General features: G+C 36.9%; 1 protein-coding gene across 1 annotated transcript; it reads right to left on the reverse strand.

Annotated features, from left to right (window-relative positions):
* Positions 1-5,033: 5,033 nt before the first annotated feature.
* Positions 5,034-8,906, reverse strand: LOC111443110 (psbP domain-containing protein 4, chloroplastic). The gene is made up of 5 exons (XM_023080755.1): positions 8,443-8,906; positions 7,113-7,216; positions 5,753-5,864; positions 5,432-5,659; positions 5,034-5,321 (listed from the first exon to the last, which is right to left on the reverse strand). Exons 1-5 carry the CDS (start codon positions 8,708-8,710, stop codon positions 5,257-5,259), a joined length of 777 nt encoding a protein of 258 aa, XP_022936523.1. The 5' UTR covers positions 8,711-8,906; the 3' UTR covers positions 5,034-5,256.
* Between the last annotated feature and the right edge of the window lie 5,558 nt (positions 8,907-14,464).

Raw genomic sequence — 14,464 nt, forward strand, 5'->3', positions numbered from 1 at the left:
CCTCAAGGCTTTAAAATGCGTTTACCAGATCAAGGTTTCCACACCTTTATAAATGATGGTTTGTTCTCCTCCCTAACGAATATGGGACATCACAGACAACATCAAAATTACACTAATAACCTTAGATTTTTTTCATAAATGGATAATGTTATATTACAAACAAAATTATCAAAACCATTACCAACTATCAAAGAATAAATAATTAACTATAAGATTTTAGCGAAGATGAGTGCCAGCGAAGATGTCGGGCCCTGAATAGGGGCAGATTATGAGATTGCACATCAATTGAAGAGAGGAACGAGTGTTAGTGAGAACGCTGGCCCTAAAGGGGGTGGATTGTGAGATCTCACAACGGTTGGAGAGGGGATTGTGAGATCTCCCTAGCAGACACGTTTTAAAAATTTTGAGGGGAAGCCCGAAAAGAAAAATTCAAAGACGATAATATCTACTAGCGGTGAGCTTAAACTATACGTACTATGTCGAGATCGAATCACAAGAATCGAAGAAAAAGAGAGAGTGTGGAAATGAAGTGAATTGGCAGTCCAACCAAGTCAATCTTTTACCACTTTATTTTCAAAGACGTGTGTTCCTAAAATGACCAAAAACACCTTTGAACATGTCAATATAATATACATGTGCTTAGTGCGCCAATTCATTACATATACTTATGAATGTGGTTAAATGATTGGTATGATATGATACTATTTTCATTTTTATGATATCGGGTCGAACGAATTAGGTAGGGTAATGAAATTCTTTATGACTCGATAATAGTATGATGTTCACTGAACATACTCACTACTAGTAGATATTGTCTTCTTTGGGCTTTGTCTCAGCTTTTAAAACGCGTTTGCTAGGGAGAGGTTTCCACACCTTTATATAAAATGTTTCGTTCCCCTCTCCAACCGATGTGGGATCTCACAGTCCACCCCTTTGGGTCCAGTGTCTTTGTTGGCACTTGTTCTCTTCTTCCATCGATGTGGAATTTCACAATCCACCTCTTCGGGACCCAACATTCTCCTTGGCACTCGCGCCTGTCTCCAATCGATGTGGGATCTCACAATTCAACCTTCTTCGAGGCCCATCATCCTTGCTGACACTCATTCCTCTCTCCAATTAATTTGGAATCTCAAACATATACCCTGTATTAACACAACAATAATAGTAAATGTCAGATCTAACATGAAAGCAAGTAAAATGGGTTTGGAACGAGCTTGCAGTCATGTACATGTCCTGGACAAGTATGACCGGAACATTTGATATGCGATCACATGCAACACGCCTTGGACAAGCATAACCGTGACATCTAATGCATAATAGTTTAGGGATGTACATTCAACCCAACAACCTGACAACCCGGACCAACCCAACTCGAACTATAAGGGTTGGGTTGGGTTGGATTAACATTTCGGATAGGGTTGGGTTCATTTTCTGAACCTGAATTGAATCGGTTTGGTTTCGGATTTATGGACAAAACCTCCAAATTGACTCGAGCCAAATAAAAATATATAAATTATATTAAGAATTTTTTAATATTAATGGATTTACTAAAATGAGACTGAGGCCGATTCAAGGGCACTCATGTCCAAGTTCGATGCTAGGCAAATATATGTTTTTTTTTTATTAGTGTATTAATACATTTTGTTAATGTTCATAATTATATATATATATATATATATATTTTATATAAATAATTTTAAAGCAACTAATAATTTGTTGCAACATTCTTATATCAAACTTATATATTTTTACTTTTCTTTAATTTTATGACAATGTTGAACTATGTTAATATGTTACAATTTTCGCTCGTTGTTTTTTTTTATTGAATTTGTTGATTTGGGTTTGTTTGTAAATATCTAACATTGTATCCGAATAATTATAAATTGTGGATAAATAAAACTAAAAAAAATTGACAACCCAACCCGAAAATAGAGGGTTGAGTTGGGTTGTGAAAAGTTTCGGGTTGGGTTGGGTTACCAATCCAACCAACCCGAAGGTAACCCAACCCAACCCGGTCAAAAAAATCCTCCAACCCAACCCAACCCGGACCATGTACACCCTGTAATAGTTTACTAGATACTATAATTTCGTAAATTAGTTATAAGGTTTTCCACAATTCGCACTGGTAAACTAATTCACGAGTTATCAAATTTGGATCATGTTGTTGTTTATCATTAGGACTTATACTTCTAACTTTATTGACTAAACCACATAAGCCATGTGAAGGTCATCATCATTTAACATATTTGGCCTTAAAGCCTTCATATGACAGCTCAAGTTAGGCTAAAATTTAATTTGTTGAAAATTATGCCATAAAGTCTTGTGGGTAATTTGTATATATTATATTAAACAATATAAATAAAATAATCAATTAATAGAAACATCTATTCCACTGAAAATATTATAAAATGAGTTGAAGTTACAGATAAAAGCTATTTAAAAAATTGGACTATCCGAAAAATTCGATCAACCAAATTCAACTCGTGCAATTTAAGTTAGGTTATTAATTTATTTGGATCGGGTTGAGTTCAAATAAATTAATTTTTTTTATGAATTTAATTGGTTCTCGAGACAATTGTTAATTAAAAATTTATAATCCGAACAATTAGGTTGAATGTAAATAAATGTCCCCGACTAACCCACCTAGCCTACAAATGCCCATAGTTTCATGCTAACCAAAGGCATCCACAAATTTTGATTCATTTCCCATTAGTATTAGAGGGTCAAAATGGCAATCTATACAAACTTGGACAAAACTTGCACCTATCATTGTTATGCTCTCCTTATCACGACCCAAAATGCTCGTCATCATTTCTACAACATCTCAAGTCCACCACTAGCAAATATTGTTTCTTTGGATTTTTTCTTTCGGGTTTCCCTCAAGGTTTTTAAAACACATATGCTAGGAAGAGGTTTCCACACGCTTATAAAGAATGTTTCGTTCTCTTCCCCAACCGATGTGAGATCTCACAATCCACCTCCCTTTGTAACATTCAAAGCCCACACGCTTATTTCAAATTCTATATAGACATTATTGTTGGTGTAACAGTTCAAGCCTACCGCTAATAGATATTGTCTACTTTGACCCATTACATATTGCCGTTAGTCTCACAGTTTTAAAACCATACCCTTATAAGGAATACTTTATTCACCTCTCCAACCGTTGTGAGATCTTACAATGGGGAGTCCAGTGTCTTCACTGACATGTCACTCGGTGGCTGATTATGAGTATATAAGTAAGAGATATTATCTCTATTAGTATTGGCATGAGATCTTTTGAGAAAACTAAAAGTAAAACACGAGAGTTTATGCTCAAAATGATCAATATCATACAATTGTACAGCTTTGTTGTTCCTAACCGTGATAGTTGAACCAGACCCTTATCCTAACTTAGTCATGTCAATAGAATCCTCAACTGTCCGAGCCGTGGTAGAGAAGAGTCCTCGAGATAGTGTTAAAAGTTCTTCCTTTTATATTATTAGTTTTTGTTTGTCATTCTCTTTTTTTATTTTAATATATATAGAGAGAGAGAGAGGAAAAGAAGAGTCTTCGGTGTTTATTTCCAATTCAAAGTGGCAGTTGGAATTGGAAGACCAAAACCTTATAGTTAATATAAAATCTCACCTAATTCTAACTGCCATTATTCCAAGTTTATCACTAACTTACACGATCATATTTTTGTCATTATATATATATATATATATATATATATATATATATAGATATATATGTTTTTTATCGATAGAAAATTTTCAATTTCATTAAAACTGAAAGCTGAATATGAATTACTGGTTTTTTTTTTACTTCGATTCCGACTGAATTAACTTGCGAATTTTGAACCTTAAAAAGAAAAAGAGAGTTAAAAACGAATAGCAGCTCAAACCCACCGCTAGTAGATATGGTTCTTTTTTTGACTTTTTCTTTCGAGCTTTCCCTCAAGGTTTTAAAGCTTGTTTTCTAAAGAGAAGTTTCTACACCCTTATAAGAAAATGCTTCGTTCTACACCCAACAGATGTGGGATCTCACAATTCATCCTCCTTCAGGATCCAACGCTTTCATTGGCACTCGTTTTCCTCTCCAATCGATGTGGGACCCCCCTCCCCCCCAATCTATTTGTCTTCGGAGTCCAGGGTTCTTGTTGGCACACCGCCTCGTGTCCACCCTCTTCAAGGGTCAACCTTCTCGCTGGCACATTGGCCGATTTCTAGCTCTGATACCATTTGTAACGACTCAATCCCACCGCTAGTAAATATTGTCACTTTTAGGTTTTTCCTTTCGAGATTTCCCTTCAAGATTTTAAAATACATATGCTAGGGAGAGGTTTTCATGCCCTTATAAATAATGTTTCGTTCTCCTCCCCAATCGACTTGGGATCTTATAAAAGCTCCTCAAAATCTATAGATTTCATACAAATTTGAATAAATTTCTCAAAACCCATCAATTCAAAGAAAAAATGGAGTTTTACATTTTTTCCCCTTAAAATGCTTATTTAATTTCGAACAATATTAAATATATATTTCATAACTCATTAAATCCATAAGAAAATATTTTTTTAGGACGATAGTTTTACATAATTTTAAAAATATTTATATTAGGTAATAATCCAATACACCAAATGGAGTGTTCATCATGCCCTTCAATTAAATAAAATGTTCATAATTATTAAAATAAATCAAAGTCAAATATTTTACAATTTTATAATTATTTTTAGTGATTGGTTAAAATTATTTTTAGTGATTGGTTAAAATTATTTTTAGTGATGGGATGGAGATTCAAACTTCTGACCGTGTAAGAGACGTTCTGTTATATTTTAGGTATAATATCACTTCGTATAATATTGAATTTTCTCGATTAATCATTTTTTTCATATATTTTCAATTCTTAAGTGCTAATTGTTTATTAGTTTTGTAAATTTTTCGGTCAGATGCAATTTAAGAACGGACTTTGAGAGCTGAGCAACGTTGACGTGGTATTAGGAAGAATTTTCGATTTATTTGATAATTTTTTATCTTTTTTTTTTTTTTTTTTTAAACAACGGTAACTTAGTGATGCAAGTAATTTTTTAAAAATAATTTTAAAAAAATAACCCAACAACACAACCTAACCCAGCTCGGAAGTAGAGGGTTGAGTTGGGTTGTGAACTCCATTCGAGTTTCTCGAGTCACCCATTCAACTAGAGAAAAAAGCTTGATCAACCGTTGTTCTGTAACTCACACTGCATATGTATATACTCCAACTAGCTCCGAAACAAGTTCATCACACGACACGAAAGGAATCCGCTATCCGCTTCAGGTCGCTGAAATGTCTCTTCCATTGAAGCCCTATAAGAACACCCAGAGAAACAAAAACAAGCTTCCTTCAGTTCTAATGGAAAACAATTGATATCATATCATATCATATCATATCTCCAGCGTTCTTGGTAGTGTCTTACCATTTCCTGTTACACTGAATAGATACAGACGGTTTCCTGCCGCTGTTGCTGTGATCAAAACATGAGGAGGCTCCAATTCAAACTGATAATATGTTCTTCCATTATGCTCTGCCACGCTCATGTTCATCACCTTCCCTTCTACGTTTTCTCCGATCACTTCTGGTCCGAACGCGCTGATTACTTTCTCTGGAGGGCCAACCATTTCAATCGTTGCATCGTCACCGATAACTTCACAGGATTATGACAATGAATGCATCATTTAGCAGTATAGTTTCTTTAAAATGGAAAGTTGAACAAGTATAAAGTTTCGGGGAAATGCACCATCGGAAAATCGTTGAACGGGCGCAACGATGACGAACAGACGACCTTCCTTCGAGCTTTTGAATCTGAGATCAATCTCTGTCCCTCCAAGATCGGCAATTGACACAGGAACCTGCAACTCAAAAGCACATTGTGTCATGTCTGCTTTGACATAGCTAACTAGGACGAGACTTTTCAATTCCTAGAAAAGAAATAAATTGGGAATAGATATCATTGGATGCTGGCAGACATGATACATTGTGCTTACTCCTCTAATCAACAGGAAACCTGATGCACCCCAATGCAAATACCAAAAGACCACGGGAACCATCCAAACCCATCGCTAATAGATATTGTTCCCTTTAGCCCGTTACGTATTGCCGTCAGTCTCATGGTTTTAAAACGGGTCTACTAGAGAGAGGTTTCTACAACCTTATAAGGAATGCTTCGTTCCCCTCTCCAACCGATATGGGATCTCACAATTCACCACCTCCTTTGGGAGCCCAGAGTCCTCGTTGGCACACTGTTTGGTGTCTAGCTTTGATACCATTTGTAACAGTCCAAGCCCACCGTTAGTAGATATTGTCCGCTTCAGCCCGTTACGTATCGCCGTCAGCCTCACGATTTTAAAATGCATTTACTAGAGAGAGGTTTCCACACCCTTATAAAGAATGCTTCGTTCATCTCTCCAACCGATGTGGGATCTCACAATTCACCCCTTTTGGGAACCCAGCATCCTCGCTGGCACACTGCCTGGTGTCTGCCTTTGATACCATTTGTAATAGTCCAAGCCCACCGCTAGTAGATATTATCCACTTCAACCCGTTACGTATCGCCGTCAGTCTCACGGTTCTAAAACACGTCTACTAGAGAGGTTTCCACACCCTTATAAGGAATGCTTCGTTCCCCTCTCCAACCGATGTGAGATCTCACAATCCACTCCCTTTGGAAGCTTAGTATCCTCGCTGGCACACTGCTCAGTTTCTAACTCTGATACCATTTGTAATAGTCCAAGCCCAAGGCCACTGCTAGTAGATATTGTCCACTTCAGCATGTTACGTATCGCCGTCAGTCTCACAGTTTTGAAACACGTTTACTAAGGAGAAGTTTCCATTCCCTTATAAGGAATGCTTCGTTCCTCTTTCCAACCGACGTGGAATCTCAGAGCCACTAACCCAGAAACATTTAACTGTCCACAAACTCATGAAGGAACTAACAACCCATGTCAATATCTTGTTAGCTAAAGTGGTTGATCAAGTTTCGTTAGTTTCTCTGATCTAATGAAGAAACTGATTGAAGTAGAAGCCATTTGTTCCTTTTGTACTTCTTAACAGCATCTTTAATAAGGTTAAAAGGGAAAAAAACATCTAACAGCAGTTACCTCTTCCCAGTCTTGTGGAACTGAAAAGGCATAAGGAATAATAGGACTCCATCCAACTCCATGCCCACCGGACTTCTCGTCGGGTCTACGATATGTCCTCCAACCTGTCTGAGCAGGCAACAAACAAGAAACCAGATATGCTAAGCTTGAGTTTAAAAGCTTTCAATGGTCAAGAATGAAATTTGCTGCATATATTCTGATTAATACAAGAGATTCCTGCACAAGCACACCAGATGCTATGTAAACTTGATATAGAAAACATGGCATGATCAGCGCTGTTTGCTTCTTTTAATGCGGTGAGATCACCGCTAGCAACCCAAGCCCACCGATGGCAGCAGATCTCACAATCCACCCCCCTTTGGGGTTAGCGTCATCACTGGCACTCATTTCCCTCTCCAATTGTTCCCTTCTCTAATCGATGTGGGATCTCACAATCCACCCTCCTTTGAGGCCCAACGTCCTCGCTGACACACCACCCGGTGTCTGGCTCTTATACCATTTTATAACAGTTCAAGCCTATCGCTAGTAGATATTGTCCTCTTTAGGCTTTCCCCTTTCGTAATTCCCCTCAAAGTTTTCAAAACGTGTATGCTAGAGAGAGGTTTCCACACCCTTATAAAGAATGTTTCGTTCTCCTCCCCAACCGATGTAGGATCTCACAATCCACTCCCTGCAGTGTCTGGCTCTGATACCATTTTGTAACAGCTCAAGCCCACCGCTAGCAAATATTGTCCTCTTTCGGCTTTCCCCTTTCGAACTTCACCTCAAGGTTGTCAAAATGTGTATGCTAGGGAGAGGTTTCCACACCCTTATAAAGAATGCTTCGTTCTCCTCCCCAACCGATGTGGGATCTCACAATCCACTCCTCTTAGGGGTCCAAGGTCCTCACTGGCACTCATTCCCCTCTCCCATCAATGTCGTTCCCTTCTCTAATCAATGTGGGATCTCACAAAAACAATAGAAACTCCAAAAACTAACAAGATGGAATTAACTAACTACATCACCAAAAACAATATAGAAAATTATGCATCATTTTCAATATCTATTCTCTAGTTTAAAAACATATTTGTTCCCTACAGATTAATCCATCAACACATGCAAAAAATTCTACATGAACCATTACAAATTTTAAACTACATGAACTAAAATAAGGTTAGATATTAAAATTCATATACATAGCATGAACAAAGGTATTTCACAATCCACAATCTGCAGCAACCAGAAGATTCCACCAATTGAAACAAAGAAACAAATCATAGATGTAAACAAGAAACAAAACAACAGTAAGGATTACTTAGATACAGAATTCAAGTGGTTAAGAAAAGCCAACCCTGTTCATCTGGTTCAGACAACCCAGGAATCCTCCCAGCAAGAAGACCTTGCTTAACCGCAGCCAAACACTCGCTCTGCAGCCCCAAACCCGCAGAAGAAACCAAAGAAACACCGGATAGTAAAACCGATCTCCGATTCAAAATGGGAGACCGATTGTCCTTTTCGCCACCGACGGCCGGAACCCCCTTTTGGAGAATGTGGGAAGGAGGCTTTGATTGGTGAAAGTTGCAGGAGAATGGAACAGAGGCGAACATAGTCGATCCCATTCGAACCCAGAAACGATGATTTCTGGAGACGAATTGCAGAAATGGAGGAATCAGAATGATTAAGGGATGGAGATGTAAGTGCCTGGAAATTGGGAGATCAAAGACGAGAGGGATTTAGTTCTTTGATTTTTGTGTGGATGTGGTGCGGAATTGCATCTGTTTGGCGCCATATGGATTACAACTTGTGCTTTAGGTTTCTTCAACTTCAGATTTTTTTTTCAAATTTTTTTTAAAACCTTCATTACAAAGATTTTTTTAATCTAATAATTTTCACTTTTTAATATAATTTCTACTTAGAAACAAAAAAACATTCTAATAAACATAATTTTTAAAAATTTAAATTTATCGATATAATATAATGTTGGGATATGGAGCTGATGTTTAGATCTGGTAGAGATATATTCGGAAGATATTTCGTAAAGATATGATATATATATACAAGGTAAATATTTGGTAAAGATTTGATAGAGATATATTAGTTAGATTATATCTACTCGTTTAAATGGAAGTTATATTTAGTAAATTGAAATCATATATATACCCAACGAGGCAGTACTATCAAAATGTACTTTCCTTCGTTCTATCTGTATTCTCTCTTGTTTTATATACTGAAGTCGTTAATAATAAAACCTTAGCCAATATTCCTCCTTGTATTTTCTCTCTCTTGTTCTTTGTGTTCATCTTGATCGACTAGCCAATATTCCTCCTTGTATTTTCTCTCTCTTGTTCTTTGTGTTCATCTTGATCGACTATGTGTGTTGTTGAGCGATCCTAATAATTGGTATGAGAGCTAACAACTGGTATCGATCCTAACATATAATCTTCGAACACTCTAAGAAATATATAACTAATTATATATATATATAATTGAATCCCTATTCTCACCCGATCCCCATTTAGCTAATAAGGAATAATTTTTTCTCGCTGTCTTCCCTTTTGAAATGGGAATTTTTCATCCTGTTTGGGTGGATCTTTGTAGAACTCCGATCCTATAAGTTAAATAAACCTCTATAATGGCATTGGGCCAATTTTGGATCCAAATTTGGGTCAAATGAGACGAGGGCTTCAACCTTGGGCCAACTTATGGAAGCTTGGGCTAGCTTAAACTATAGACCCAATCAATCTTTCATGGGCTTGGGGTTGCATTTACTTTTCCCCATTTAATTTGAATTTGAAAAACAAATACTTTAAAAGTAGGTTTATTAGAGTTCTCAAAACCCATTTTTCTCGTAGAATATCTATTGAGTATAGAAACGGGTTAAGATTGACGATGCAACTCTTCAAACTAATTTTGGAGAGAGATTTGGGACTATACAAGTAATTGTCAAGTTGAGTACTTATACGAGTGTAGGGACGGGTCAAGGCTAATGTCGCGATGCTATCAACTGGTCCTCAAAAGGGAATAAGGACTACACTTGTAGAAGATTCATGATGGTTGCCTTTGGTGAATGTGGTAAAGGCCCAAGGTTCCGACCGGGTTTGCTACATATAAGAGAACTTTCTAGAGTTTGAAAAACTCATAGTAACTTATTAGAATAAGGATGCATTGAGAGCCTACAAATAGGTCACTCCCTTTCCCCTTTCTTTTTCAAGTGTTTGTAGGCTACCAATCAAGATGGAAGAGCGTTTAAGAGCATCAGGTTGTCTTTGTGTTTGAGTATTTTGTATTTTGTTTTGTAATTGTATCACAAACCCATTTATTTATTATAGTGGAGATTTTAAATTTAGTCTATAGTTTTTACTCGTGTTGATGAGAGTAACTATTTCACGAGTTGTACTAGAAAATACTTATAAAAAAGTAACATGAATAAAAAATACGTATAAAACATTTTCTCATGTTGGAACGTTAATATTTATCATTAGAAGTTCTTGTCATACCGTAGAATCTAATTGCTCACGCTTTTTCAAGAATCTCCTTTTACCATAATTGACAACGTTCTTGTCCTGTGGCCCATACATGTAACAATTTTGACAAAGAAAATCAATAAACTAAAAAAGGTGTATAATATTTAAGAGACGAGTTAAAGACATACTAAATAAAAGTATTGGAAGAGGCCATTATTTCGTGCTTTCTTAAAAGAAGAGAAAACGGCAAAGCATAGACAATGGCGGAGGAATAAAGTCATTAGATCCACCTTTTCGTACTTCCCTAAAACATCTTATAATACATATTTTGAAGGATCGTGTAGATTTTCGAGTATTCCTTAACCTATCAAGTATCCACAAACTTTTCTCTAGGTTTTAGGAAGTTCGGGCCTAATTCCACCGCTATCTTAACTTCTAAGTAGGTTTCGAAGTTTCAAGCGATTCTGATATGAACCAAGGCATCAATCGTGCAAGATAAACTTCAAGGAAGATTTTAGATATTAAAACGAAGTTTGCATATTATACGAAGTCATGAGCTTGTTCCTTTGCATTTCTTGTGTTTAGATTTGTATGCTAGAGTTGTTCAAATAGTCTTGATTAAACTATTTTTGTGGAGTGATTCGAATCACAAGTTTAGAAACGAGTTTTTTTTACTTTTGATCTTGATCATCAAGTAATTCGTTACTAAACTTTCCCTTGGGTTGATTCCTTATTGTTTTTGGGGTTCTTGGATAATTTAGATTTTGTTCTTCAACAAGTTGTTAGATCAAATTCTAAAAAATTCATAACAAGTTCTCTTACATGTCATAGACCCTATTGGGATATGGAAGCTGTTCACTGGGTTCTAGCACCACAAATCTCCTGGACGACGAATCTCATTTTAAGGTGAACCAACTTTCTGTTCTCGTGCTTAGTACGCTTACATAGCCCCAACATTGAACATTCGGTATCCTGATTTTAGGCGTGTCCTTGGACAATATGACATCTCATCTGAACACATCTGTGTAAGGTTAACTAGCGACCCTTCCACAAGAAAAGTCATACAGTCACCATCTGCATGAGCGACCCGTTGTGTTTGCCAGCTACTCAGTTTACCCATGTGGTCCCTCACCCCTCTCAAGGAAGGTTTACACTATAGTAAACCTGTTCAAGGGACCCTTGATTGTTTCCAAACACGATAGTGGTACCTAGTCGTCTCGATACACTACGTTATCTGGCCTCTAGACTCAATGGTACCTATACTACTACCGTTTGGTAGGGCGTTGCTAGTGCCTAGGGCATATCTAAGGAGATAGGAGGCGGAGGCTTTGGTGATACTGTCATACTACTACTGGGTTTGTTAACCTTTCTTATTTGTTTTTTTTTTCGTGGAACTCAACTAGGTTCTTAGGACCTTTTAGGCCGTTTAATTCTTGTCTCTCGTTTCTGGGATGTTTAGGACTAAATCTTTGAACTAATCCCTTTCTTTGGGTGCACACAAGTCTAGATCTATAATTGCCGCTCATAACCCTGGGGTTTAAGGTCACTGGAAACGTACTGACCTAGATCAACATGTAAACTGCTCTAACTATAATGCCTTAATCTTAAATTGGTTCTCTAGTTCATGCTTGTTAGGGAGATATTTCTTTCAATCACCTAAAACACGAAACACAATATCTAAGTGTCACCTTAGTCATATCTAGGAGCTCATGAGGTCTATTAGATTCTTAGGACGAGTAGGTGATTTAATGCAGACTTCTAGCTTTAGGGTACTCTTGGGTCTATAGACCCTCTTACCATCGCTCATGATCTGAAGGTGCTCAGTCTACTTAGCGTTCTGACCTAAGTCATCGTCTAGCCAACATGCATTTATTTAAGTAAATTTTAAAATAGACACAAAATTAGATTCTTTGACTTTCTTACATTCACACGTCTAAACATGTATGTCAATCCAAAATTATTATTTTCTCGAGTCATGTTCATCTTCTAAAGCAATTATTAACTTACTTTTACCCTTACCAAAACAAAAATGGTAAAAGGTTTGTTAGGGTAAAAACATTGACCCATCATCTTTGTTTATAAAATTTGCATTGACAAAGGGATGGGCAGCTGAGTTCTTGTTGGTTCAACACTCGACACTCTTACACCAACTATACTCCAATAATGGGGTTCCCTCCTCTTCCATTTATTATTTTCTTTTTTCGATAAGAATTGGATGCATACTTTATTACGACTATATGAAGATTATTAAAATAGCAAACTAATATTTAGTAGTGAATTGTCTAATGGACATTGACGATATATGTCAAATAGTATCGAAGGTCGATCCTCACCCATCTGTAATATGAGCTGTTACTAAGACAAAAGTAAAAGACAATTAAAAAGTGAACCATAGTATAACCAATATATTAGGATGAGCTTCGAGAAGTAAGATCATGTGATACAATGGTTGGAAATTGTAAGGATTTAGAGTTTAGGGGAACAAAATATTCCTTAATAAGGGTGTAGAAATCACTCCCTAGTAGACGTAAAAAGAAAGCTAAAAAAAAATAATATCTATTAGCGGTAGGCTTCAGATGTTACAAAAATATTAGAGCAAGATACCGAACGGTGTGCCAGCGAAAACACTTGGTGTCACGGTCATGCTTGTCCAAGGCGTGTTGCCCATGATCGCATACCCATCACAAGCCGAAACTTTTTGCCTTATACTACTTTATCGCTTTCTTTTACTGCTTTCATGTTGTATTATTTCTTTCTTGTTTTGTTTAAGAGTATGACGTTTCGGCGAAACCATGGCTACGCCTGGTAGACATGAAATGCCTGAAAATGTACCATAGGGGATGTGACTAGTTTTCAAATTCTCACTACCCGAAAAGTTATATATTGTTTAAGCCATTGTTCTTACCTTTTTACTTGCATGCTATATAACACCACTCTCAATATCTCTCTCTCTCATTCTTGCTTTCTAAAATCTTCTCTTCAAATCGAGGCCCGAGGTTTGAATACATGTTCGATCGTAGGCAACGTGATCCAAAATTGGCTTGACTCACTGAGTACTGGGAGTGAGTGCCGCACAATCACCAAATCTCTAAGAAATGACGATTGTGACACTAGACCTCCAAATAAGGGAATTGTAAGATTTCACGTCGATTAAAAAAGCATAAAAACCTGTTACTAGTAGACAGATTTTAGAACAGGATACCTAACCTAATCAAACATAAGCCTCACGAGAAACAAATTTGTTTTTAAAAAGTCAAAAATGTTGTACAATAGTTATTAAAGCCTGCAATTGTTGATTCAGACAGCTCAATTAATACAGACAGATGGTCATGCTGACTAGTAAAAGGCCGTAAGCAAAGAATTTAAAGCTTCCAATTTTTTCAACACATCAAATTATCACCAACAATTCAATTAAAAAATGATGTGACAAGACAGCTTTATCTCATAGTGAAATTGATTAAAATATTTATATAATCAATTAATACGTGTGTCACAGTAAAGGTGAGCGTGTCGAGACGAGTGTTTCGGACGACTTCTTTTAAAATGGGTTTTTCAAGGATAGTATCGAACGGCACGGGTGTGCCGGTATTGCACCCCAAAACACATGTTGGAGGTTGCTACATATACTCTATCTGACACGGTATCCGTAAATGACACGGCATGGGCACAGGAAGAACAATGCCTTGATAGAACCAGGATTGATGGATGTTATGGAAGTCTCGATGAGATGAGCAACACACGGGCTCGTTTTCGATGGCATAACCGAACGAGTTGTGATGGCCAACGACATCTCGAGACTTAATATGGCGTCAAGACACAGAAAATTGCTTACGATATAGTGGAATAGTTTGAATTGTTCATGTGTATTTTTATTGTAAAATTATTAGATAAGTTTCACGGGCTATAAGC

Source organism: Cucurbita moschata, unplaced genomic scaffold (assembly GCF_002738365.1).
Source record: "Cucurbita moschata cultivar Rifu unplaced genomic scaffold, Cmos_1.0 Cmo_Scf00005, whole genome shotgun sequence".
In the NCBI taxonomy this organism is placed as follows: domain Eukaryota; kingdom Viridiplantae; phylum Streptophyta; class Magnoliopsida; order Cucurbitales; family Cucurbitaceae; genus Cucurbita; species Cucurbita moschata.